The sequence below is a fragment of the Staurois parvus genome, unplaced genomic scaffold (assembly GCF_062004578.1).
Source record: "Staurois parvus isolate SC_StPar_1 unplaced genomic scaffold, SC_StPar_1.0 ptg000970l, whole genome shotgun sequence".
NCBI classification, from domain to species: Eukaryota; Metazoa; Chordata; class Amphibia; order Anura; family Ranidae; genus Staurois; species Staurois parvus.
In genome coordinates this window covers 840,137-867,128 of record NW_028318766.1, presented here as the reverse complement: position 1 = coordinate 867,128, position 26,992 = coordinate 840,137, and the positions used below count along the sequence as shown (strand labels likewise).

General features: G+C 40.8%; 1 protein-coding gene across 1 annotated transcript in view; it reads left to right on the top strand.

Annotated features, from left to right (window-relative positions):
- LOC149441589 (low-density lipoprotein receptor-related protein 5-like) overlaps positions 1 to 26,992 on the top strand; it is a 202,042-nt gene that overhangs the window by 158,641 nt on the left and 16,409 nt on the right. The window contains exons 15-19 of the mRNA XM_089657151.1: positions 5,068 to 5,277; positions 7,595 to 7,720; positions 14,836 to 15,072; positions 18,011 to 18,121; positions 19,433 to 19,669. Of these exons, the coding sequence (XP_089513277.1) occupies positions 5,068 to 5,277; positions 7,595 to 7,720; positions 14,836 to 15,072; positions 18,011 to 18,121; positions 19,433 to 19,669 (921 nt within the window). The remainder of the gene's footprint in view (positions 1 to 5,067; positions 5,278 to 7,594; positions 7,721 to 14,835; positions 15,073 to 18,010; positions 18,122 to 19,432; positions 19,670 to 26,992) is intronic.

Sequence of the window (26,992 nt, the reverse complement as noted above, 5' to 3'; positions counted from 1 at the left end):
GAGGTTTTTTTAGTCTTTACAATTTTTCACGTTTTATAAATTGACAGTTATAACTATATTTTTTTAATTTGGCTTGTAAGATGAGAGAGCAAATTTTTTTTTACCCTAAAAATCCACTATCCTTTAATTGGGAAATAAAGGATTTGAACTGAACTGCAGTTAGATAAAAAGAAACACAGAATGCAGTTATGTATCCATAAAAAAAAAAATTTTGTGGTACTTCGTAAATACAGGTATTGTAGTTCAGTAGACACAGACAGGGGGCTTGGAATTAATCCCACATGAATGTCCTTATGTTAAGCAGCTTTCCTATGGGAGCACTCACTGAAGAGGTGGAGCCAGGAGTGGTGGCAGGAGAAGGATTGGGGCTGCTGTGTGCAAAACCATTGCACAAAGCAGGTAAGTATGACATTTTTTTTTTTTTTAAGGTTTTAATTATGTCCCCTTTGCTTTGAGGTTGCATTGTTGATGGTTTAAGCTAGTTGTGCATTGTATTTGATCCCCCAATAACATCCAAAATGGAAATCTATAGAAAAACAGCAGGACTTATAGAAGTTAATTTAATATGTTTGACAGTTCCCAGTTAATGCAATTTGACATATAACTAAAGCAAAAAGCTGTGAATGAAAATAAAGAATGTTCCCTCAGGTGGATTTTACATTCTTGCTGTACAAGAAAAAATGCACGAGATAATACCCTTTTTTGAACATTTTTTGGTTTTATATAGCAAAACAACCAGCTTATTTGGCACTTGAAGCCAGCATTTTATTGAAAGGGATTTTTATAAATCACATGTAAGTGATGACAGCCCCACAGGCTATAGTAATTAAGCAGCCTTCATTAAGACCCCTTGTGGCAGTGGAAAAAAATCTTGACATGTAGCAAACAGCATTGTAAATATGACATAGCATATCTGGTATGCACACGTTGGCTTAAGAGTAGATTTGGATTTCATGATCACCTATAGATTTCTGGTTTCAATGTTCAACTTGTATTCTTCCATCTCTTCTCTGCAAACAGTGCTTTCAGGTGTGCCAATCTTAAAAAATATTTTCATTTCAGTCCTCAACCGCGTGAAAGCCAATAACATGTTTCTCTTTTATCCTCCTCTCCATTTTCATTTTCTTCCCCTTCCCTTTAATTTTTTCCTCTTTTTGTGTTTTTTCTTTTCTCCTTTCTAGTGCCCAGTACCCACAGTTCTTGCTATCATGGGCTATTTTTGTAGATCTTTACCTTGCTTTTGTGTTATCAGTCGATATCTTGTGACTTAGCCCCATGCCTGACAGTACATATCTGGCCAATCAGTGGTCACATGCAGAGTAGTAAGCAAGATGTCACTTCTGATATCATTGCTTACTACGTGCGAAATCTGTGAATGATCACAGAGGTCACATGGTACTAGGCTATTCACAACAGTCTTGTACCATGTGACAAGCTGTGACCAATCACAGCTCACACAGTTCTCAATGGCTGCAAGAATGCAGCCAGAGAGCAGGAGAAATGATTGCTTTTACAGCCTTTATGGGTGTAAAAGCAATCGGTGCAAAAAAAAAAATAATAAAATCATTACCCCCCACAAGTAGTACACTGTACTGCTAGGGTGACAGTATGTAAAAAAAAAAACATAAATAATATAAAAAAAATCAACTATAAATGTTTAACAATTATAATTTTTGGCTATAAACTAATTTGGGTTATTTATATTTTTACTAAAAAAATAACGGAATAAATTTTGGCCAAGATTTATGATAAAATATTTATTTGCAAAATGTTATAAGAAAAACACTTTTTTTCAAAATTTTTGGATTTTTCATTTACATAGCAAAAAAATAAAAATCCCAGCAGTGAATAAATAGCACCAAAATAAAGCTTTATGCGTCTCAAAAAAATGCTAAAAAATTCATATGGGTACAGTGTTGCATAACCGCGCAATTGTCATTCAAAGTGTGATAGCGCTGAAAGCTGAAAATTGGCCTGGACAGGAAGGGGGTAAAAGTGTCCGGGCTTGAACTGGTTAAAGGATAAGTTTACCTGTGAAAATAAATAAATGCATATCCATTTGCAGGTAGATTATTATTATTTTTTAACTAGGAGCCTGTAAAGCATTGCACCAGGGATCAGCAGATCGCGGTTGCAATCTCAGGCTCCTGCAGACTGTCGGTGTAGCTGTCTGCCTGTACCTCGTACAGGCAGGCAGTTACTGAATGACAGGAAGACTCAATGAACTATCTAGTGCCCTGGTAGTTCATTAAGAACTACAAGCTGTCATCCGCAGTTACTGTAGTTGTAGTTCTCCCATTCATAAAAGTCTGTGAATAAGTGAGGTGGCTGGGTGGGCTGAGCCCTGCACAGCCTCGTTTTTTTTAAAAACATGGAACAACGGGTGCAGGGAGAAGGCCAACTGGGGGGTGATGGGGGCTGCTGCAACAGAAACATGTTACAGGTTACACCCTGAATATGGGTGTAACATGTTAGAAAAGGTCAACTTATCTTTTATAGCTCATGTTCAGGCCAGTTTATTATTTTTTAATTGGCCTACCCGTCTCTGCAAATATGCTCACTTATTTCTGGACTGTGCAAAACAATAAATTGTAGTTTAATGATAGATGCTAAAAAGTGAAATCATAACTTAAGCTGGCTATAGACGGTTCGAATCTCGGCCAATTAAGCAGGAACCCTCCAAGATTCGAACCACGTATGGGCAGCCTGCCAGATTTCATATGCGATTATCGCTAGCGGCTGTTATAGCTGCTACCAATCACTGTCTTCTCCCGGTGGGGACATTCAGCACAGCAGGGGGAACGTAGTGTGCACGCTTGCACCCGAGGATTGATGCACACCTACTACCAGCGTTCCCACCAGGTGTCGTTCTCATACAGCACAGTTATGGAACTATGTCTATCATCTGCGCTGCGGTGCACCAGTGGAGTAAACTTGACTTGTGTTTTTTACGATCATTTTAATAAATTTGGTTTTATATACAGTACACACTATGTTAGTTTATGTTTCCATACATATGCATCAGTGGATCACGTGAGCCATTGAAAGGTGCAACTCGCCAGGAGGAAAATTCCCCACAACCCAGGGACATAAAGTGTTAAAGGTGCAGGAAGTCAAATTATTGAGGTGACAGGCTGAAGGTGATGATGATTCACACGGAGGTGACATAGAACCTAGTTTTTTTCCACGCACTTGGTTTGGAGTGATATTTTATATGGAGATCACAGAATAAGGACTTAAATATATAATTATAAAGGACTCTTAGTTTTATTTGTTTTTCTTTCCTATGTAGCGCTGTTCCTTGTTTATTGTTATTTATATATATATATATATATATATATATATATATAGTGTGTGGTGTGATTATATTGGGATACAGCAGCAACTATCTTGAAGACGGTATATAACTTTTGCATTTATAAAGTGGTGATTGCACAGAGGTTCCATACCAATTACATAATGACCAGATTGGAGTTGCCTGAAAATAGGTTAGTCCGCATAGGTATTGGGGGGATTTTTAAGGCTAGTTAGGTTTAAGCTGGAATTCTATTGCAACCACATTATGGCCGGCTAACTTGCATTTATGTTGCCAGTTTAAAGTGGTATATCTGGATGATGCCTGTCTCTACAGTATCATCTCAGTATTGTTTTTTCACGCACGCTATGCTGTTTTTTTGTAACAGCAATCCTAGTGACTAATTAGCCGCTGGATTGCTTTTAGAGGATTCCAAAGGGAGTATTTCGTCCCAAACCCCCCACCACTGCTGCCGCCCTTCTGTGCCTCTCAAGTGTGCATCCTCCCTACTGGTGGCTAATGGCAGCTAATTGACCCCATTGTGCTTCTTTAGTGGCAGCAATGTCCATGTTAGTTATTCCTTCATGCTGCATTAGTGGCCAGTGGCAGTGTTCAATAACCCCTTCATGCTGCAGCACAAAGGTGTCAACACTCACACTGGTGCCACTAAAGTAGCACAAAGATGTTAATTAACTGCCACTGGTGCAGTATATCGCATGTGATTCGCACAGGATTTGCACCGCATTCCTGTGCAAATCACATGCGATTTGTGTGCGGTGCGATTGGAGCCATACATTTTGACCCGCACCAGAAACATGCAGGACCTTTTTTTTGGGTCCGCACTAGAATTGGATCGCATAGGTATTCAAACCTATGCAATCCGATTCTGCATATCGCACCGTGTTTTGCGGACCTCTTTCGGGATGTTGTTAACGTACACACCCGCAGCGGTTCGCATGAACGGGGTGCGATTCTAATGCAGTGCGGAATTCGCACTGAAAACGCTGTGAATTCTGCACCGCATCGGTGTGAACCAGGGCTTACACTCCGCTGCAGCTGCATATGTGCTGTTTGAATTGATCTGGGCAGTAGCTCGGCTCACTGTTTTTGTAGATCGCCACTCTTAATTTGATAGGGGGCAGGCTGTATCTGGAGCTGGTGGCATGTCAGGTCATGATCTATCTGTCAGATGGCCGCAATCGTCAGGTAGATTGTGATCGACGAGTTGCCGACCCCGGATATACATTATATGATGGCTAGGTTCAGTTACTGAACATGCCTACATCAACAGTAAAAATGTAAATGCCTTGTGGTTTAGTTTTTATTATTTGGATGTAACAGCCATCTTTGTCCAGTCCAGAGATGAGTTGCACACTATCACAACTTTGTGTTTTTGGCACAGCGGCTATATGAGAATGTTAACGTTTTCAGTATATTTCTTGCTCATGTTGTGTCAAGTTTTGTACCACAGTGACGATTCAATGCAATTTAAATTTATAAATGTCATGTCGCTCTTATGGTTTTACACCTGCACTAAAGATGTATTCTTTTTCCGGACGATAGAATGATGAAAGTGAAGAATGCAATAGACATTGTGTGCAATTACGGTTTTTTTTTTTACATATGTATCACATGACATATAGTTATTTTTACTAAATACTAAAATGCAGGTTTGCCAGACCAGTATTGTATTGTATACAAATTACATTTTATCTTGGTAGTTGAGCTATGCATATTTTGCACTTCTCAGTTATATTTGGTGAATTTTACAGGGGCTAACAGAATAACACTTGAAGATTCAAACATCCTTCAACCCATGGGGCTCACTGTTCTGGGAGACCACCTGTACTGGATTGATCGTCAGCAACAGATGATTGAAAGGGTAGAGAAGACAAATGGGATCCAAAGGACAAAAATTCAAGGCCGCATAGCTCATCTCACTGGCATTCATGCTGTGGAAGCTCTAGATATGACTGAGTTCTGTAAGTTCCATTCAGGACAAAGCTGTATTATAATGTAAGATTTAAAGTGTTACTAACCCCAGGACTCTGCATTCACTATATCTGGTCTCCCACAGTACACAGAACATGGAAGTGCAATTAGTTTAGTAAATATAAACCGCTAAATATCTTTTCTCATCAGCAGTTAGAGCAGTCATGTAACTTCTATCAGTGTCCATCAGAGCACATGTTAAAGCCTATAGGAGGAGTTTTCATTCTGCTCTAGGAGGATGCAGATCCCCTGACCTCTGTCTGAACAGTGCTGATTGGTCCTGTGCTGATCACTTGCACGCTCCCAAGAAAAGATATAAACCTCTCTAGTAATATACATACCAAACTGAGCATGTGCAGAGTGACTCCACATGATATGTCTTATCAGGAGATAAGAGGGGGACACTGGAAGAAGGAGAGGATTAGAGAAATCAGGATCACGCAGCCTTTTTACACAATGCAGAGGATTAATGCCTTAGGTCCCACAGTGAGTATAACAAACATGTTTTACTACATATACAGACTGATTTTACTGTTGTGGGTTTAGTAACACTTTAATGAATGCTTTTTCATTTGACAGTGATAACATCTGAGCTATGTAATGGCAGTTCTTCAATGTGTATAGCAAAAATTCCATGTTTGTCTGTTGTATAAAAATTACTGAGCTTCTTGTATTAGCTGCTCTTTTAGATTTTCTTTTTGATACGTGGTTTTTGAGGCAGTTGAAAGATATGACTAATTTTTCTTAATCGTGTTCCACCTACTGCAGGATTTGTACACTGGCAAACAAAAACCGTAACCAACTCAGTATAACCTTTTGCACTCCCAGCATCCTTCATGTTTTGCTAGTGTTTTAGGAGGATAAATGCCTTTTCTCTGAGAAAAGTTTAATCGTTTTTACTAGTTTTTTTTTTTTTTTATTCAAAATTAATTTTCTTCAATCAAAATTTCTTTACATGCTGATCTCTTTATGCAGCTGTACTGATTGGTGTATACTCAGTAATAAATTTGGAGGCCATGCCCAACCCTCTTGGACTGGAGGATTGCAGTGTCTGTCTGGAATGTGACTTTTGGGCACTGGGCTCCCATTTAGGCACTTTCCAGACTTTTGTGTACTGTTAGCCATGGAATGATTTCCAGATTCAGATGCATTGCACAGCCTCTGGTGTAGCCCTATCCCTGATGACTCACTTTGTCAATAGGCTATGTGAGCCAAGTACCAGGAGCTTCTTAGTTTCTTAGAACCATTAGGCACCATTACAATTCTGTTTTCTGTCGATTTTTCACAGAAAAGGTTAAAATGCTGAGCACCCAGGTGCTGTGTCACTCTGTGGAATGTCACACACACAAACTTCCCATTCTTGCTTTTACTATTCATTGTGGGTGGCACCTTCCCTCCATTGCTCCTTTACAGGATATTTGGCATGCAGTCATCCTCAGCTGGCAGAGTCTGGATCCAGGGGAATGAGGACACGGGCCCCACTCCTATGTGTATGTATATGGGCTTATGCTCAGTACAATATTGTTACAAAACTGAGGCTTTCTGGGAGTAAGAATGGTTATATTAGGCTGGTTACTTTTTTTTTTTCCAGTGCCCAAATCTTCCCGCGTGCAGTGGTATAACTCAATTGTCTGAGTCCTATCTTCCTCAATCAATTCCACAAAAAATATTTTATAGCAAGCTAGACAATATCTGTGGTCATATTCACCAATGTATTTTATTTAGAGACGCTTGTTATATTTCTTGTGTCACAGATATAATTTCTATGTATCTGAAAAACTTTTTAAATTACTGTGTGATAAAGTTTAATATTGTACCGTACATTGTCAATTTAAAACCCAACTCCAGACAGATTGGGTATTTTTTAAGCTTTGGTTAAAATAGGGAAAGGTAATAAAATCATGTCAGGATTTTATATGCCGCTTTTAGGGAAATGTAACCTCACTTCTTATCCTTGTGACAACAGGAAGTGAGATCTCCACATCAGGGAACACAGATGTCAAGAAAACCAGATAGACATTCTGAGTCTTTGCCACTCTGCTTAAAAAAAAAAAGTTTTGTTACTGTCTGTGCCTTCATTGGTGACCACACGGGAAGTGATGAAAAATCTCAGTGGCTATAGAAACAAATCTAAATTTCTAATTCTTTTCCACTGTGTCCAAAAACTACATAAAAAATGTTTTGTCTGTTGTACCTGTGAAGTAAGGGTACAAAGCATTCAGCTTTATCTTTTTAGTTAAAACTCCACTTTACTGAAGTATGTTACCTATTCACTCAAGAAGATCTGTTACAAATTTTGTGTTGCAGCTGCTCATCCATGTAGTCGTGATAATGGAGGTTGTTCACATATCTGTATTGCAAAAGGCGATGGTACTCCTCGATGTTCCTGTCCTGTCCATCTTGTCCTCCTGCAGAACCTGTTAACATGTGGAGGTATGCTGCATTTACATTCCTTTTTGTTGGAATTATTGAGATCCTACGTTTTTAATTCTTACAGTATGAAGTTAGAGACAACGTAATCCTATATTTACAATTTTTTTTTTCCTCTCATGAAGTCTTCTGTACGTTTTGGGGATCCCTGGGCAAGTTAAATGCTCTCTCATAGTGTGTTCTACATTATGTAGGGATCCCTGGTCCAGTTATATGTTACACTACTTTTCACACTGAAGAGACATTTAATGTGGTTTTTGCAGGAAGAATATAGACATGCAAAGTGTCCTCAAATATTGTTAAGCAATTATTTATTTATCGAGTTTATATAGCGCCAAAGGGTTTGCTCAGCGCTGTACAATAGAGGGGGGGACAATACATGAAACAGAACAGTAACATCAAACAGTACACAAGGGGTAAGAGGGCCCTACTCTTTCGAGCTTACAATCTAGGAGGGAAGGGGTAGAGGCACAGGAGGAAACGGCTGTGGGGGATGGAGTGGTAGGAGGAGGGAAGGGCAGCGGCTATTAGGTGAGGGTGGGGTAGGCTTCCCTGAAGAGGTGGGTTTTCAGGGAGCGCCTGAAGGTGAGGAGGGAAGGTGACAGTCTGATGGATTGGGGTAGTGAGTTCCAGAGGATGGGGATCATGCATTTGCAGAATTTGACATGCTAAAAAATATTGACATAAATTTGACATTTCCTAAATGTTAAGAACTAGTTCAGTCGCAAAACTGGAGTCCCAGTCAGGACATTCCTTGCATGGAGTTTGCATGTTCTCTGTGCTTATGTGAGTTTCCTTCCACTCTCTAAAGATATGCTGGTAGGTTCATTGACTTCCTGTCTTAAGTTGCCCTATTATGATATTCTACTGACAGTGCCCAAGATGGCTGCCACATCATCTTCCCCAAGAACATGTGTTTTCAGTCCCCAGGAAGAAAAGCTCAATAGAAATATAAATGAATTGAATTAAACATTTCATTTTTGCTTCCCAGATATCCCAGAAAACATTTGACTTGTTAGGTTGTCATCCAAGTCAGGTGAAGACAATTTTAGAGTTTAAAGTGGCTCAGAAGGTTTAGTACCTAGAATCTCAGAATGCATTAAGGTAAAAAACCACCTGGGTGCAGCCCACCCCCCCTTTATACATACCTGACCCCAATCTCGATCCAGCTTTGTGTATGAGAGCCATGGTTCTCCTGAGTCTCTCTCTCCTCATTGGCTCTCAGAGCACTGGATGCCATTGGATTCTGCTGCTGTCAATCACAGCCAGTGAGCCAATGAGGAGAGGGGGCTGAACCACGCTCTGTGAATGTAATGTCAATTCACAGGAGGACAGCTCGGGAACAAGCATGCTGGAGTGCCCTCATAGCAAGAGGCATGCTATTGGGGGCACTTGACAGGGGAGAGGAGCCAAGACTGGCAGCAGGGGATGCAAAAAAAGAAAGACAAATAGAGGATCAGGGCTGCTCTGTGCAATTGTTCCCAATATACATTTATTTTTAATTTATTGCAACCTTTTAGAATCACTTTAATTACTGAACAGTGAATCCAAAGGTTTTTTGCAAAATAACCTTCTCTTAGGAAGATGAATGAAAACCTAACAATAAAGATGAATGACTGTTATTAAGCGAGGTATGGTTTGAAAAGATATCTAAACACATTCTGCTCATAATTTCCATTGTTATGAATGTCAAAGATCTGGAAGTTCTGCTGAAGTGAAGACAGTAGCTGCAAGACCACTATTTTCTCCTACAGAGCTGCTTATAAACTAGCTGTGGATGCAAATCCCTAGGTCGCTGCCACGGTTCTACAGAAAAGTTTTGATTTCAGAGAAGTAGTGATGTGCCGTGGACCTGTATAGTGTGGGAAAAAAAATGTTATGTGCGATATAAAATACAGTCAAGGTCTGAAGCATTCAACAACTCTCACATATGCACCAGAGGCATTTTGGAAACAAATTATATTATCTAATGAAACAAAAATTAAGTTATTTGGCTACAGTTTCCATAGTCACATTTTGAAGAAAAGAACACTTGTGAGGTTGAATCTATTATGCCTTGGGAATGTGTGGCCGCCAGGGGCACAGGAAATATTATGTAGGGAGAGGAAAGAATGGATTCTACTACATCATTGATGGCAGGGAAATTTACCCTTTCCTCTGCATAAATTGATCATGATTAGTCCTTGTAGCTTTTCAGCTTAGACACTTAGAGGCTCCAACTACTGACCGGTTTGTGACACCTTGAGTGAATGAAATTCAAAAAATCTGTATCTACAATTAGACTTCTTATAAGAAAATATCACATGTGTAATGCTTGCTACCCATCAAGCTAGTCCCATTGGCTAAAATATTAATGTCTCCAGAGTTGAACTTGTGATTTGACAGTCTAGCAGGAAAAGTCCACCTGACAATTATGAATAAGGCCTGGTTCACATCGACACTGAAGCCCTGTAACACAAGTGGGCTGTTTTTCTCAGCATCTTTAGTCTGTAGGTGTTGCGTGCAGGCAGCCCATTGAAGCCTGTTAGGATGCAGCAGCTGCACGGATACTGCCACTTGTCCTAATGTGACAGTTGTACAGATGAGCATGCTTGAACACAGACCGTGTGTGTTTGGGCCGCTCACCTGCACCCACTTGGGTGTCCATTAGGACAAGCAGCTGTGTCCACACCTGAAGGCTAGAGACGTGGGAAAATGCAGCCTATTCAAAGTATACAGGCCTCAGCACCCTGTGGGTTGACACATATCTGCTGCACTTGTAAGATCTACCAAATTTCTCTCTTGTGGCAGTCAGGTATAACAAAATTGAATCATGTCTAAGTTAATGGAGCTATGCTGTCTTTCCACAACTATAAAAATATTTGAAATTCCTCGGGTGTCTTTTTTTTCAGATATTTAAAGTGATTTTGCAGTTCTGATTTTAGGACCTTGATACCCTCATGTCAACATTTCTACTTATAGGCATACTGTAATCAGAGACCTAGCGAAATAGCCATAGCTAATTATTCTTATCTTATGCGTTGTAAGGTCAACACCACAATTCTAGCCCTGGAGTAAAGAAAATCCAGTGTTCCCTAACTAGAGGAAAAGTAATCACTTTTCCCCTCCTAGGTTCTCCAGCTATTAATGACTGTTAACATTACATAATTCACCAATGATACTTTAAACCCTGTTCACATTTTTAAAAATGACAGAGAATATTTTTTGGCAATCCAGTCTTGTGTCCTGATACCCACAAATTCTGACTAGATGTCAAAGTGTTTCCTTTGGGTTTGCTAGCCCAGCTATAACTCATGACTGTCTGCCTATTTGGTCATTAGGGGAATGGATAGTCACCAGATTTATAAGGATTTTCTTAAAGAAAACATTTACCCTTACCAGAAAGATAATCTATGTTAGAATGAATTAATTTCATCGCTTAACCACTTGCCCTCCAGACGATTTACCCCCTTTTCTTACAACACCGTTTTCTGCAATACGGCGCTGCGTTATTTTAACTGACAATTGCATGGTCATGCAACACTACATAATTTAAATTTATGTCCTTTTTTTTCTCCACAAATAGAGCTTTCTTTTGGTGATATATGGTGGTAACATATCCAGTAAAAAAATCAAACTTATTCATAAATTTAGGCCAAAATGTATTCTGCTACATGTCTTTGCTATGAAAAAAATCCCAATACATGCAAATTATTTGGTTTACGTGTGAATGTTATAATTATTTGGTTTACGTGTGAATGTTATAGCGTCTACAATTGGCGGTATATATACTGGAAATTTTTTAAGTTTTTTACACACACACTAGCAATGGCGGCAATCAGCGACTTATAGCGGGACTGCGGCGAGCACTCTGACACTGGGTGAGAACTGACACTGCGCTCCCAATGACACGAATACAATGATCAGTGCTAATAAAAAGCACTGACACTGTACTAATGACACTGGGCAGGAAGAGGTTAACATCTGGAGCAATCAAAGCGTTAACTTTTTGCTGTTTTACATTGTGCTGTGTGTGTTTTGCTAGGGAGACATGCTGCTTTCTATTTTATTACAGAAAAATAGAAAGCAGCATGTCTTTGCTGGCAGGAGTGAGACCTGTGCTGTTTACACATGTCTCTCCCCTATCAGCTTTCCCTGACATATGAAGCCACCAATGGCAGCGCAGGTAGGGTGGTGCACTCGCGCCCCCTACCAGGAGATGCAAATCACGTCTGTAGCAGTGGTTCTACTATGGGGGGGGAAGTGGTTAAACAATTTCTGGAAAGTCGTATAAATTATTGGACAGCTTAGTGGCACTAAGTTAGCACTTCTGCTTTGCAGCATTGAGGTACCCAGTTTGAATCCCAGTCAGGATGCTGTCTACATGCAGTTTGCCTGTTTCTCTGTGCATTTCCTCCAGATACTCCAGTTTCCTCCCACACTCCGAAGACAGGCGAGTAGGTTTATCGTCCGGTCTTTGGTCCCCAGTGTCGGCATGTTAACTGGGCAGCCGACTGCTTACGGCGTCAAAGCTGGCTGCCCGCTGTGTATGCGTGTGTTACGCTGCACTTTGTGAATGGTCCCATAGCCTTCTGGGACCTGTGATGTGTCCCAGAAGACGGCAGGGAGGGGGGAGGAGGAGGAAAAGTGGAACTTCCCGTTTTGGGTGAAGTTCCACTTTAATAAAGTTTTGGAAAGTCAAGTGGAAATGGGCAAAGCACTTTAACCTCCCTGGCAGTATTCCCGAGTGTAGCTCGGGGTAAAGTTTCAGCACCACAAGCGGTAACCCCGAGCTACACTCGGGAATACCATGCAGCGCTGCTCCGGGATCTCTTCTGCACTTACCTTGTTCTGCGCTCCTGCAAGGTCCCTCCTGCAATGTCCTCCAGCAGATGCCGGCATCTGTCTTCTGGTTTCCTTTCCCTGCGACATCGGGACGTACGGGGACGGAACTGGCGGGAAATTTGAAAGTTGTAAAAGTGAAATTCAATAAAATCACATAGTAAAACATTACTGTATCAAACCATTTCACATACATTTTGTCCCGAGTGCTTTGTCCTGTGCCCTGCCTGCATTTTTACTGTTCTTTCTGCCTGGAAACTGAGAAATGTCCATTGCGTCCAAAAAAGCGTCCCTTTAGGTCAAAAGTGGTTTTAGACCAGCTAGAGAACAGCGATAGTAAATCAGAACCACTTGCAGAATTGAGTGATGATTTGTGGGGAAATTCGTCATCAGACACTGAAAACGATTTTGCGACTTTGCTCAGTGATGTGTGAACTTGGCGCTATATTTCAAATTTCAATGTTTTTGGTTTGATTATATTATTGAATTAAATTTATTATTATATTATTTTTTATGATTATTTATTAAATTATAATTTATGATTTCATGTTTCAAATTTTAACATACCTGGGATGTTTACTAGACTCTTGTTCGGACAGATTTCAGTGAGTTATTCCTAAAAATTACAGCCTGCAATAAAAAAAATACCGTATTTTTCGCACCATAAGACGCACTTTTTTCCCCCCCAAAAAGGGGGGAAAATGTCAGTGCGTCTTATGGAGCGAATATAAAGCGGTCGGTCCGGTATTTTTGCGGCCACCATGTCAGAATACCGGGCCGGCCGCTCAGCTGTTGTCTCCTGCAGGGCCTTACCTGTTCCTCGCTCCAGCGCTGCACAGCCTTCCCGCGCTGGCTTCTGTGACAGCCGGGTGCCCACTGCGCATGTGCTGCGCTTTGTGAATGATCCGGTGTCTTCTGGGACACATGAAAGGTCCCAGAAGGCGCCGGGCCATTCACAAAGCGAAGCGCTTCTCGCACCTGCGCAGTGGGCACCCGGCTGTCACAGAAGCCGGCCCGGGAAGAAGAGGGAAGGCAACTCCGCGGAAGTGGGAGCGGGTACCTGTCAAATTCAGGTACCCGCTCCCCCTCCCTCCCCAAAGGTCAGCAGTCTCTGGTTATCCCCTTCACTGTCTGCAGTCTCTGGTCATTCCCTGCACTGTCCGCAGTCTCTGGTCATTCCCTGCACTGTCTGCAGTCTCTGGTCATTCCCTGCACTGTCCGCAGTCTCTGGTCATTCCCTGCACTGTCTGCAGTCTCTGGTCATCCCCTGCACTGTCTGCAGTCTCTGGTCATCCCCTGTACTGTCTGCAGTCTCTGGTCATCCCCTGTACTGGCTGCAGTCTTTGGTCATTCCCTGTACTGTCTGCAGTCTCTGGTCATTCCCTGTACTGTCTGCAGTCTCTGGTCATTCCCTGCACTGTCTGCAGTCTCTGGTCATTCCCTGCACTGTCTGCAGTCTCTGGTCATTCCCTGCACTGTCTGCAGTCTCTGGTCATTCCCTGCACTGTCCGCAGTCTCTGGTCATTCCCTGCACTGTCCGCAGTCTCTGGTCATTCCCTGCACTGTCCGCAGTCTCTGGTCATCCCTGTGCTGTCCGCAGTCTCTGGTCATCTGCACTGTCCGCAGTCTCTGGTCATTCCCTGCACTGTGTCCGCAGTCTCTGGTCATCTCCTGCACTGTGTCCGCAGTCTCTGGTCATCTCCTGTACTGTCTGCAGTCTCTGGTCATCTCCTGTACTATGTCTGCAGTCTCTGGTCATCCCCTGTACCGTGTCCGCAGTCTCTGGTCATCTCCTGTACTTTGTCCGCAGTCTCTGGTCATCTCCTGTACTTTGTCCGCAGTCTCTGGTCATCTCCTGTACTTTGTCCGCAGTCTCTGGTCATCTCCTGTACTGTGTCCGCAGTCTCTGGTCATCTCCTGTACTGTGTCCACAGTCTCTGGTCATCCCCTGTACTGTGTCTGCAGTCCATTGGTTCAGAATATTTTTTTTTCTTGTTTTTCACCTCTAAAACCTAGGTGCGTCTTATGGTCAGGTGCGTCTTATGGTCAGGTGCGTCTTATGGAGCGAAAAATACGGTACATATTTCCATGCAAAAAAATGTACTGCTTTGAACACAGAAATATGGACATAATCAGGCCGCTAGGGAGGCTACCTCAGGCAGACATTTATTTATTTGATTAATCTCATCAGTAATAAAGTGACATATGCTTGCTATAGAGTGTCTATTTTTGCACTGATGTTTTAAAGTACTCCACAGTAATGTTAACTTTAACCATTTGATCTCTGTTTTTCAAAGAGCCTCCAACCTGCTCACCGGAACAGTTCACCTGTGCCACTGGTGACATTGACTGCATTCCCTTGTCTTGGCGATGTGATGGCTTTTCCGAATGTGAGGATAAGAGTGATGAAGAGAACTGTCCATTGTGTTCTCCCAAACAGTTCCAATGTGAAAATGGGCAATGTATTGATTCCCGGAAGAAGTGTAATGGAGAGTATGACTGTCAAGACAAGTCTGATGAACAGGACTGTGAATGTAAGGAGATGCTTTCCCTTTCAGCACCCATTAATAGTCTGCATTTCTTAGCATTTCATAAGGGCCTATTCACACTATTACACACGTGTGTAATGTTCAGACCAGAATACAGTGTTTCATTGCATTCCAGAGCTGTGCCTAATTATACAACATGTGTGCACAGTTTTGCACCACTCTGGATGGCGTGACATGAATGAAGTGTCACATTGTACACTTTAAATAAAGTTCATTGGAAAAAAAATGGGGGGGGGGAACTGTGTGTGCCGTAAAATGTGCATCACACTGCTTCCTGCTGTATGGCTCTGCAGCCCAGAATTCTATATGGGCAGCAGCGTTTTGAACTGCGGTCTTGTGTAAATGGGCCCTTACACAAAATTACCATAGTGATTAGTTTGGTTCATGTGTACTAATAAGTGAAGTACATGAGAAAATTGGACGAACAATTTTCCACGAAGGTGCATGTATTACAAAGCTTGCACTGTTAAGTGGGGTACACACTATGAGAAATTAGATGAACAGTCGTCTGATTTTCCACGAAGGTACATATGATATAACCGACAATGATATTTACTTCTACGAAAATTCTCCGACAAAGTGAAATGTCCGTTCTTGTGTATGATTTCTATGTTGCCACCTTCTTCCGGGTTCTTTGATTCTGATCATGTGCGGCTTTTTCAATTCAAATATTTCAGTACGATTACTGTATACATTGAGCGAAAATTTTGCGTTGTGTTCACTTGCAATAAAAAATTTCTAGCTTGCACCTTCGGGTTTTTTTTCGTACAAACAGTTGGAATCAGCTGCCAAAAGCACTATACTAATGATTAGATAATCGACCGATCGTTCCTTGTTACAGAATATTTCTTCCGATTTTCTTATAGTGTGTACCCAGTTTTACTCTGTGGTCTCCAGCAAATCCGCATGTATATTATTGTTGCCTTTCTTAGGGCCGGTTCAAAGTGAAAGGTGTGCATTCATTTAAATGGGCTGTCAAATGCACTGGAACATGCAAAAGGTAGTGCAAGCCCTACATTTTTAGATTTCACTACACCAAACTATATGGTACTGCCATATCATGCGGTTTGGTGGCCAGAAACGCAGCAATGCAATTGGCGTACTATTAACAATTAATGGCACCAGCACACCTCTTGCAATGGCAACGTATTCACATGCGGTGCAGGAAACACGCATTGTATGTGCCTTTCGAACACTACGTTCCAGTGAGAACCAGCTCTTACTGTACCTATTAATTTATTTTTATTTTACAGTAATCTCAGATGTATCATGTAACAATATTCATGAAGTATGTGAACAAGCAAATGTTGCTCATTTAAACATTGCACAGACACAGAAATGAAGATCTGAGTTTAATTATAAGGGGTGGATGCAATGGTGGTTAAGTGGGCAACACCTGGTAAGGTTTCAGTCTAGTAAGCAATACAGATTTTAGATTTGCTTAGGAGGAGATAGGGTCGGGGTACTGTTGGCTAGGATTGCTAATGGGGGGGTGCATGTATATTGAGCAGAGGGGATAAGAGATGAGGGGGGGTGATGTTCTCTGCAGGTTCAGCAACAGTGAGAAGGAGGGTGCTTCTGGATCTTTGGAATTGCAGCCATTATTGTCTCAAATGGTTCCTATGGATAAGCAGGGAAGGGCTAGCCCATTAAGAGCTGAGTTTGAGATCTGTGACATCTATTTTAGATGGGGGTCTGTGAAGTAAAGCCAGGACAGCCAGGTCAACCTGAATTTATAGCCTGTGTTTTTAATGGTAAAAGTCAGATCTTTAATTAGTAGAATATTGTTTGAGTACCAGAGTTGTTTGATTGGGGCTGAGATTGTTTCCATAGCAGGGCAATGAGAGTTCTTATAGCATTGAGGAGCAAATCTGTCAGGTGTAGGAGATAGGCTGCTGGGTTTTGTCCAAGGTCCACTATCATGAATCCTTTGTGTTCAGAACAGGTGTAGTTTTGTACAAGACTAGAATATGAGGACCATAGGTTCTGGAGGTTGGTTGCACTGCCAGTAACAGGAGAGGTTTTGGCTGTTCATCCTATGTAATATGTATGGTTCTGCAGGCGGTGTACAAAGTATTTTGTAAAATTGTGATAGTAAATGTCAAGTTGTTTAGCAAGCAAAGTACAAGCCTGATCTAATGGTCTGTAGAACATGCCCAAATTCCAATAAATCTGAAATTACGAGCTGCAAAATCACTGTATGGAGAACTTGCCTGATGAAATCTATGTACTTATTAAACACGATTAGCCTATTAATGGAAAAAGATGTCAAGTGGATATATACTCACCAACCACTTTATTAGGTACACCTGTTCAATTTCTTGCTAACACAGATTGCTAATCAGCCGATCACATCGCAGCAACTCAATGCATTTGGGCATCTAGACATGGTGAAGATTAGTTACTGAAGTTCAAACCCAGCATCAGAGTGGGGAAGAAAGGGGATTTAGGTGACTTTGAACGTGGCATGGTTGTTGGTGCCAGATGGACTAGTCTGAGTCATTCAAAAACTGCTGATATACTGGGATTTTCACACACAACCATCTCTAGGGTTTACAGAGAATGGTCCGAAAAAGAGAAAATATCCAGTGAGCAGCAGTTGTGTGGACAAAAATGCCTTGTTGAGGTCAGATGAGAATGGTTGCTGTGACATTCAGATGGTAGGGTCAAAATTTGGCGTAAACAACATGAAAGCATGGAGCCATCCTGCCTTGTATCAACAGTTCAGACTAGTGGTGTAATGGTGGGTGAGATATTTTCTTGGCACTAGCAAGGTGTACCTAACAAAGTGAGAGGCTGTAGGTGCTGTCAGTATCCAGGTTACCTACAGTATTAATCTAGATTTTTACATGCGTTCAGTTTATGGTAAACAAATTGTCAGATCGTACATTTGTAAATGATGATGTTTTTTCATATATTTTAGCAATCTGTCTTCCAAATCAGTACCGTTGTGACAATGGCCAATGTGTTTTGAGCAAACAGCAATGTGATACCTTCCTGGAATGCAGTGACAACTCTAATGAAATCATGTGCGGTAAGTAATTACCAGAATATTATTCTGACACCTTACACAGGCCTTTAGTTAGCACTATAGGCTTCCATAGGCTACTTGAATTCCAAGATATGGGTTCACTTTATCTTACTCTCCCCAGCAGCAGATACTTAGAAGGCTAAAGTCCACCTTTTACAAAGGAACCTGCATAGCATTGTACCCATGATAAGTGGATTAAGGGTACAATGCTGGCTCCTACAGACTCTTCCCCTAGCTATCAGTCTATAGCAGGGGTCTCCAAACTTTCTAAACAAAGGTCCAGTTTACTGTCCTTCAGACTTGGGGGGGCCTGAACTGTGGTCAGTGGGAGTACAAAGTGGCCTGGCATAAGTGGGAGCGAACAAGGTTTCATCGTTGGTGTCAGTGGGAGGCATAGTGCCCCATCGTTGGTGTAAGTGGGAGGCATAGTGCCCCATCGCTGGTGTCAGTGGTAGGAATAGTGTTCCATCATTTTAAACAAAGGGCCAGTTTACTGTCCTTCAGACTTAAGGGGGCCCGGACTGTGGTCAGTGGGAGTAAAAAGTGGCTTGACGTATGTGGGAGCAAACAATGCGCCACCGTTGGGTTCCGTAGGTGGAATAGTGCCCCATTACTGGTGTCATTGGGAGGAATTGTGTCTCATTGTTGGTATTATTGGGAATAATTGTGCTTCTTTCCTGGGGTTAGTGGGAGGAATTATCTCCCTTTGTGTCAGTGTATGGAATAGTGCCCCATGAGTCGATTAAAAGAAAGCAAAGGGCCGAATCCGGCCCCAGGGCTGCAGTTTGGAGATCACTGGTATATTTAAGGTCCAGATTTTCATTTGGAGAGCTGGAGGAAGTGTCAGTGGACTACGAGTGTGGTGTTTACAATGAGTACTTCAAGTCTTTTAGTTTGTGTACTTGTACAGTAGTTCATTCATTCACAGATCCTGTCAACATGTATATGCTCCTCCATGACCAGAAATACCAATGTTTGCTTCAGTAATGGAGCAGCAGGGAAAGAAGGAATGGTAAGTATATGCTGAAGAGAGTTTGAGGGTTAAAAACAAATTTGTTGTTTTTCATTGGATGAGCAAAACACAGGTCTGCTTTAAAATAATTTTTTCATGTGGCTTTCAGATTTTTACATGCTTGCATTTCCTTGTTGTTGTGTGAAATGTAAATCAGTTGAACAAAGGTTTTTAAAACACCTTGATGTGCTATTAAGATGGTTTGCAGCAAACTGATCCCTTTTACTTGTATATATAAAATATCTTTGAAAATACTACATTTTGTTCTATAGTACTAGCAATGAGCATTTTTTTTATTCCAGAAATGAGCAAGTCTTCATCAGAAGAGACACCTTCTCATACTAGTGCCATATTACCAGTGATTGGCATTATTCTATCCGTCTTTGTATTTGGTGGGGTATATTTTGTGTGCCAGCGAGTTGTGTGTCAGCGATACACTGGGCCAAATGGAACTTTTCCACATGAATATATCAGTGGAACTTCTCATGTCCCACTCAACTTCATGACAACTAGAAGCTCTCAGCCTGGAGCATACACAGGTAATACTGTATTTTTCATGACAAAGGGAAACAAATGCATGTGAGGAATAATTCAACTTTAATGCATCGTTCACATCATCATGTGTCTGTAATATATAAATCACTGCAGCGCAAGGAAATGCATTGGTGCAGTGCCATTCATTCTACATAGCGCCAAAATGCACCTTGCCAACAGTAGTGCCTTGTAGCGCACTACAATGCAGGGTAACGCACTAAAGTACATTATTGTGTCATGTCAAATGAATGGGCTGCTATGTTGCCATGCATGTTACTGTGTGACATAGTACATGCACCTTTTGGTGTGCTACACAGACCATTCAAATGGATGAGCTGCCTTGTTGCCATGCAGGTTAATATGTGGGATTAATGCAGTGCAACAGTGTGAACGGGGGGAGTCTAAAAGATACCATTACTCTTGCTATTGCATCTAACTGTACAAAAGGGCTGTTGTAAAATCTTTATAAATTCCTCTCCTATGTCACAGCTCTCTAGCATTCCCTAGATAGCAGCTGTGAAAACCTCAGACTTTGAAAAGTTAAGTCGATTTTACATAGTCTGGATGCAATGACATCTTCCTCCTAGTCTGATTGTCTGGAACAGTAAGCAAAATGGTACAGTGTCTTTCTCTTGCCTCTCTGTATGGTTTACAATGATTCCACGTTGGCATATATTCAGACATAGCTTTAAAGTATCATTGATAAGACAAACATTTTGCCTCTTTATCCAGTTGCCTACCCAGGGCACTTTTACCCCCTTTGTGCCCAGGCCAATAATAGGCTTTCAGTGCTCACACTTTTTTTTTACACAAATAGAGCTTTCTTTTGGTGGTATTTAATCGCCCCTGGGTGTTTTCTTTTTTGCACTATAAACAACTGATGGGTGGCACTGCTGCGTGCACTGGTGGGTGACACTGCTGGGCACTGGTGGGTGACACTGCTGGGCACTGGTGGGAGACACGGCTGGGCATTGGTGGGAGGCATGGCTGGGCATTGGTGGGAGGCATGGCTGGGCACTGGTGGGAGGTATTGCTGAACACTTGTTGGTGGCACTGTTGGGCCCTGATCATCAGGGCAGTGATCATCAGTGCTGATCTGCTCTGTGACAATTGCCGGCTATTGGCAGTACTTTCCTCACGCTGTGCCATTGGACACAGCTGATCACATGGCAAAAGGCTGCTGTGATTGGCCTTTTACCTCATCACATGATCACAGAGATCGCTGGTTGCGCGCCACTGGGAGCGCGCGGGAGGGTGCATTCTGGGAGGATGTCATATGACTCCCTCCCAGAACTGGGAAACCGCGCTGTAGCTGTCATTCGGCTATAGAGAGGTTGGCACGTGGTTAAAGTGATATTAAAGGTAGGAAAGAAAAAAAAAACCTGTTATATTTACCTGTCCTGTGAAGTGGCTTTGGACAGAGCAGCCCTAATCCTCCTCGGGTCCCTGCTTATTATTTTGGCTCCTCCCTCCTGCTGATTGTCCCCAGAGACAGCTGCTTGCTCTGAGGGCACTCATGTGTGCTTGCTCCCAAGCCCTGCTCTGTGTGTCCATAAGACACGTGGAATGTGGCTTGGCCTCATTCCCTGCTCCCTTCTCACTGGTTGTGATTGACAGCAATGGAAGCCAAGGGCTCTTGCTGCTTTTTCTAAGCCAATAAGGAGGCAGAGACCTGGGAGAGCAGCTGCGAGGGAGCTGCATATTGATGGTTTTTTACCTTCAGCCTTAAGTAAACTTTAGGCACAGTAAATATTTAGTGGCGGGTAGGGTAGCACAGACATGGCTAGAGCAAAATCCACTCTTGGCAGCACCTATCAAATTCTGCTGAAAAAGTGTCCACAGAGCCTCATGAACATTTGTAGTATTTGTTTGGTAATCATAAATATGCTGTTATATTCCCTTTAATGCATGTCATCTGTATAAAAATACAGTGAGGATGTTTCTTTCTGTGTAGCATTTTCTGCTAGCAGTTAGTCCTACCTCCCTATTGCATTCTCCCCACATGGGGAATAACTGATTAAACAGGTCTTTTGTGGCAAACAAGTAAATCCGGGTAAGAACTCTAGTAATTATGTGCTCCGAGGGATATGACTTGTGTAGTTCTTAAACAAATGTGTCATGGCAGCTGGAAAGCAGAAATATAGTATCAGCTGAAACATGATCCAATAAAATTTAAAGCATTGAGTCATATGGATTACTCTGCTAAGCTTTAAGCGTTTCCCGGGCCTTGGATTCACATCCAAAAATCCCATATTCATTTCTGTTTTCCCATCAAATTACACTCTTTGTTTATCTGTATAATGCTGCCTTGTTTCACCAAAAATGAGGTAACTGTTCATGCATGCATTTCCATTGCTTTTCTGATAGACAATGGTGTCAATTTATTTTTAACACTGCAGATACACCCGGCAGATTTTACCCTTTTATGTGTGTGTGTGTGTGTATGTGTGTGTATATATATATATATATATATATATATATATATATATAAAATGTATATGTATGTATGTGTGTATATATGTGTGTGTGTATATATATATATATATATATATATATATATATATATATATATATATATATATATATAAATGGGGATGATTCTTTTCTGTGCCCACTGTATGTGATTCACTGCCTAGAATGTGAGAAGTTGAATTTGAAGCACTAACCCACTGCTAAGAGGTCCAGTTACAACTTTTTTTCCATTAAAGGTCTGGTATATAATCAAGAACTAGCCAACATGTTTTGGGGGTCTAAGTTCCCCCTTCATCAGGACTAGAAAGAACATGAGAAGATTTTCATTCCAGTCTGACATCAATACAATGTCCCCTCCACGGGGTCATATTTAAAGTCAATCATGATGAGAGTATCAAACTAATTACATAAAAATGAGAACATGAGTGCTGAAAAGCAAACCAAATAGAAAAAATATATATAATATTTATATATAATATATAATAATATATTTATTATTATTAAGCGCTTCTCGCCCGCAATGTACTGCGGCCAGGCGGCAGCTACAGGCAAAGCGACGTACCCATACGTCGCTCTGGCTGTACTAACACAACACAAGCGTGCAGGCATGAATTGCGGCTATATTGGTCCACAGACCCGATATGCCCATGTTCTCTGCTGTTACATATATGCCTAACATGGACCAGCAATGTACTGATACGTTGCTGGACTTTGAGTGGTTATACCAGGATGATGTCTGCTGCTACGGTCGGCTTTGATTTAAAAGCAATCCTAGCGGCCAATTAGCTGCTGAATTGTTTTTACAAGCAGCGGGAAGGGACATAACCCCCCTCCCCTCCTGCTGCCTTTCACAGTTTTCTTGGGCTCTCCTGCCCCACAGGGGAATCCGAGAATGCAGCCAGCAGATCCGATGGCTGATCAGAGACTAGAATGACGCCAATCATCTCTATAGTCTAAGGAATCGGAAGTTACCAGCATTTCATCACTTCAGTTTCACAGGATATAAACAGCCCCATTTGTAAATTGGGAAGGCATCTGATCACACCAATCTTGGTGAGATCAGATGACATAAGGGCAGAGGATCTAGGGTCTGATAGACCCCAGATTTCTCAAAAAAGAATACCAGTCAATGCCTATTGCAGTCAGAGGGGATATTTACATTCCCTGTGATAGCAATAAAAGTGATTTAAAAAAAAAAAAAGAAAGGGACAGTGTAATAATTTTTAAAAATCAAAATAACGGAGGGGGAAAAAAAGCACCTTTGTTCCACTGCTCATGCGTTTACAGTATGTAAACAGCAGTTGCACCATGCATGTGAGGTATCACCGTGGACATCAGATCGAGGGCAGTCATTCTAGCACTAGACCTCTTGTGTAAATATAAATTGGTGACCTGTGAAGGCTTTTAAAGCGTCGCCTATCAATAATAAAAATGTATGTAGTTTGTTGCCATTGTACCGGCATGCACAATTTTAAAGCATATCATGTTTGGTATCTATTTACTCAGCGTAACATCATCTTTTATGTTTTATCAAACAATTGGGTAATATATTGTTTTGTGCATTAAAATTCTAAATAGTGTATTTTTCCCAAAAGATTTGCGTTTGAAAAATCACTGCGCAAATACTGTGAGACATAAAAAATTCCAACACCCACAGTTTTATTCTCCAGGGCCTCTGAACCCCCAAACATTTAGATATTTTTTTTAAAGCAAATACATTTTCTAGCAAAAAAACTTTTTTCATGTGAACAAAAAGTGTCAGAAAAGGCTTGGTCTTCAAGAGTGGGTGATGTGTTGCAGAAGCTTCTAATGTTGGCCCTGAAACGCCAGGATAGTAGAATCAACCCCTCATGACGATCTCATTTGTTGCCACATGTTTTTGGAAAACGAAGAAAGAAAGTATTTTTTCTTTTTCAAAACCCTGTGACAAAAATGATATCTGTAAAATACTCTCCATGCCTCTTATCAAATTCCTACTTTGTCTACTTTCCAAAAAGGGGTCATTTGGGGGGGGGGGGGGGTTGTTTGTACTATCCTGGCATTTTAGAGCCTCCAAAACTATGATAAGTAGTGGGAAAGTGATATGAGGATAGAAGTAGAAGAATGTCTTTTGGGGTATTCCCCTTATACCCATGGCATGTATGAGCAATATATCATTAAAGTGACAACTTTGTGTAAAATAAAAATTGTCATTTTAAAAAAATTTGTGGCAAAAAATAAAATGTTCCGTGGACTCAACATGCCTTTCTGCAAAATCCTTGGTGTTTCTACTTTCCAAAAAGGGGTCATTTGGAATTTTGAGGGGGGGGGGGGGGTTGTACTGTCCTGGCATTTTAGCACCTCAAGAAATGTGATAGGCAGTCAGAAAGTAAAAGCTATGTAAATTCCAATATATATACCATGGTTTGTAGATGATATAAGTTTTACACAAACCAATTAATATACATGTATTGAGGTTTTATTTTACCAAAGACATGTAGCAGAATACATTTTGGCCTAAATCTATAACCAACTTTGAGTTTATTGGATATTTTTTATAACCAAATGTGAAAAATTTCAGGTTTTTTCCCAAAATTTTCAGTCTTTTTTTGTTTATAGTGCAAAAAGTAAAAACCACAGAAGTGATCAAATACCACCAAAAGAAAACTCTATTTGTGTGAAAAAAAGACCTAAATTTCATTTGGGTAGAGCATTGCACAACCGTACAATTACCAGTTGAAATGGCACAGTGCCGAACAGAAAAAAATAGCCTGGTCATGAAGGGGGGAAAATCTTCTGGAGGGCAAGTGGTTAAAAAGATACATTATGGGTGCTATGTTAATCTAATAAAAAAGAAAAAATTGAGTAAAAACTCTCAAAACTGGTATGTGTATAAATAGAACTATACATTATACAATCTGATTGTACAACTGTAAGACGTCATTAAACAAAAAAAAAAAAATTCCCAAAAATAAATGATAAATAGATAAGCAATTAAAAAAAAAATAGCATAGTAAATAAAAATGATAGTACTACTGACAATAAAAATCATAATCACTCTATACATTCTTGGCAATAAATTGATCTAAAAGGAATATAGGTATGAAAATATGAGAACAATGATAAATGTACATTATACAATCTGACTGACTGTACAATCGTAAAATGGTAGAAAATTTAATTTACATTATACAATCTGTTTGTACAATCGTAAAATGGTAAAAAATTTAATGAAAATTATATTAGTGTTAATACTGCTAAGAATGATGATTCTTATAATAAATTCTGGTAAAAAAAAAATTTTTGGACCTACTAGAATGTATGGAAATGACAAAATGTATCCAAAAAGCTGATAGGAGCCATACATTGCACAATCTAACTGTCCAATTGTTGAACAAACTGCCTAGGATAAAATTCAAGTGACCCATTCCATTGATGCTGGATCCATCTACTTTGCAATCTGATTGTGTGTGTGCGTGCGTGTCCTAGAAGGTGATCACAAGGTTGTATACCCACAGGCTATAAAGTACATCTGGGGCAATATGTCATTTGTAGGCAGTAAGGAAAGCGAAAAAGACAGTAATGGTCTGTACATACACAATGTCTGTGTGGTCTATTATACATTGGACGTACCTTTAGGGCACAGTTCATTCCTTTTAATAAATAGCTTACAGTTTATTATTTCAGGTACTTATATAGTTAGATGGTGGTGTGCAGAAAAAAAACGCAGCTATTGTTTGGATAGATTAGATTACTTCGTTTTGGGAAATCCAAAGTTAATTGAACAGAAATTGTTTGGTCATATTGTAATTTGTATGGGTGAGCCTTAGCTATGCGATATTGAAATCGTAGTACTTCACCTGAAGTAGCGCGATTTCAAAGCTGCGGACCTAACTGTCAAATTGCACGACAGGTCGCACCGGTGTGAACCGGGGCTTAGAGAACGTGTTTGACCATCTCATAATGATGCGTCATGCATCAATGCAAATGGAGAACCAGACTCTAGATATCTGGGGGATAAAGACAGGTTACACCTGCATACTGCCTAGGGAGATTCTAAGGACTGGCGCCTAGTCTGGAACACCTAATTCTAATTTCATGGATAGAAGTATGTCACCGTTCATACCGCTGCGATTTGTGTGCAATTTCAGTTGTGATTTCTGAAGACTTTATTGCTACTTGTGAAGATTTTCAGCGATTTCTTGCAATTTGCAGTGCAATCTCCATTATATTCTGTGTTTGTGAAATCACAACAAAAATGCAGAAAAAGTAATGCAAGAACGACATTAGAAATCGCACTGCAGCAAATCGCACATGTTAAGACACTGACATTCACATTAATTAGATTTGATTTCAATTTGCAAATCGCACCTGAAATGGACCGGGCACTAATAATAAATGTGGGGTATAATGACTTTTTCCATGTGATACATATATACAGATCTGTATATTCACTAAATTATGTTAGTGAATATACCATGACAATTGAATGTGTCATTTGTTAAAGTATATCTATTTTTCTGTGGGGCATTATTTGGATAAATATTTGTTTGCATGTTCAAATATATTGACTATTTTACAATTTTTAATACGTCTAAACTAGGGATGCACCGAAATTTTGGCCACTGAAACATATTGGCCGAAAATAGCCCTATTGGCTTTTTGCCAACAGGAAAAATTTAGCCGATACAGGGGACTGTGTGTACCACAGATGCGAGGGGGAGGGGGGGCTGAGAGGCAGGAGAGGAGGAGTGTATACAGCGACTGGCTGTCACTATATATCAGTGCTGGTTTTAAATGTAATTACCAGATATTTTTTTTCCTTTACTATAGCTCACAAAATGAGCTGTCACTTTCCCCCCAGCTAAAAGAAACAA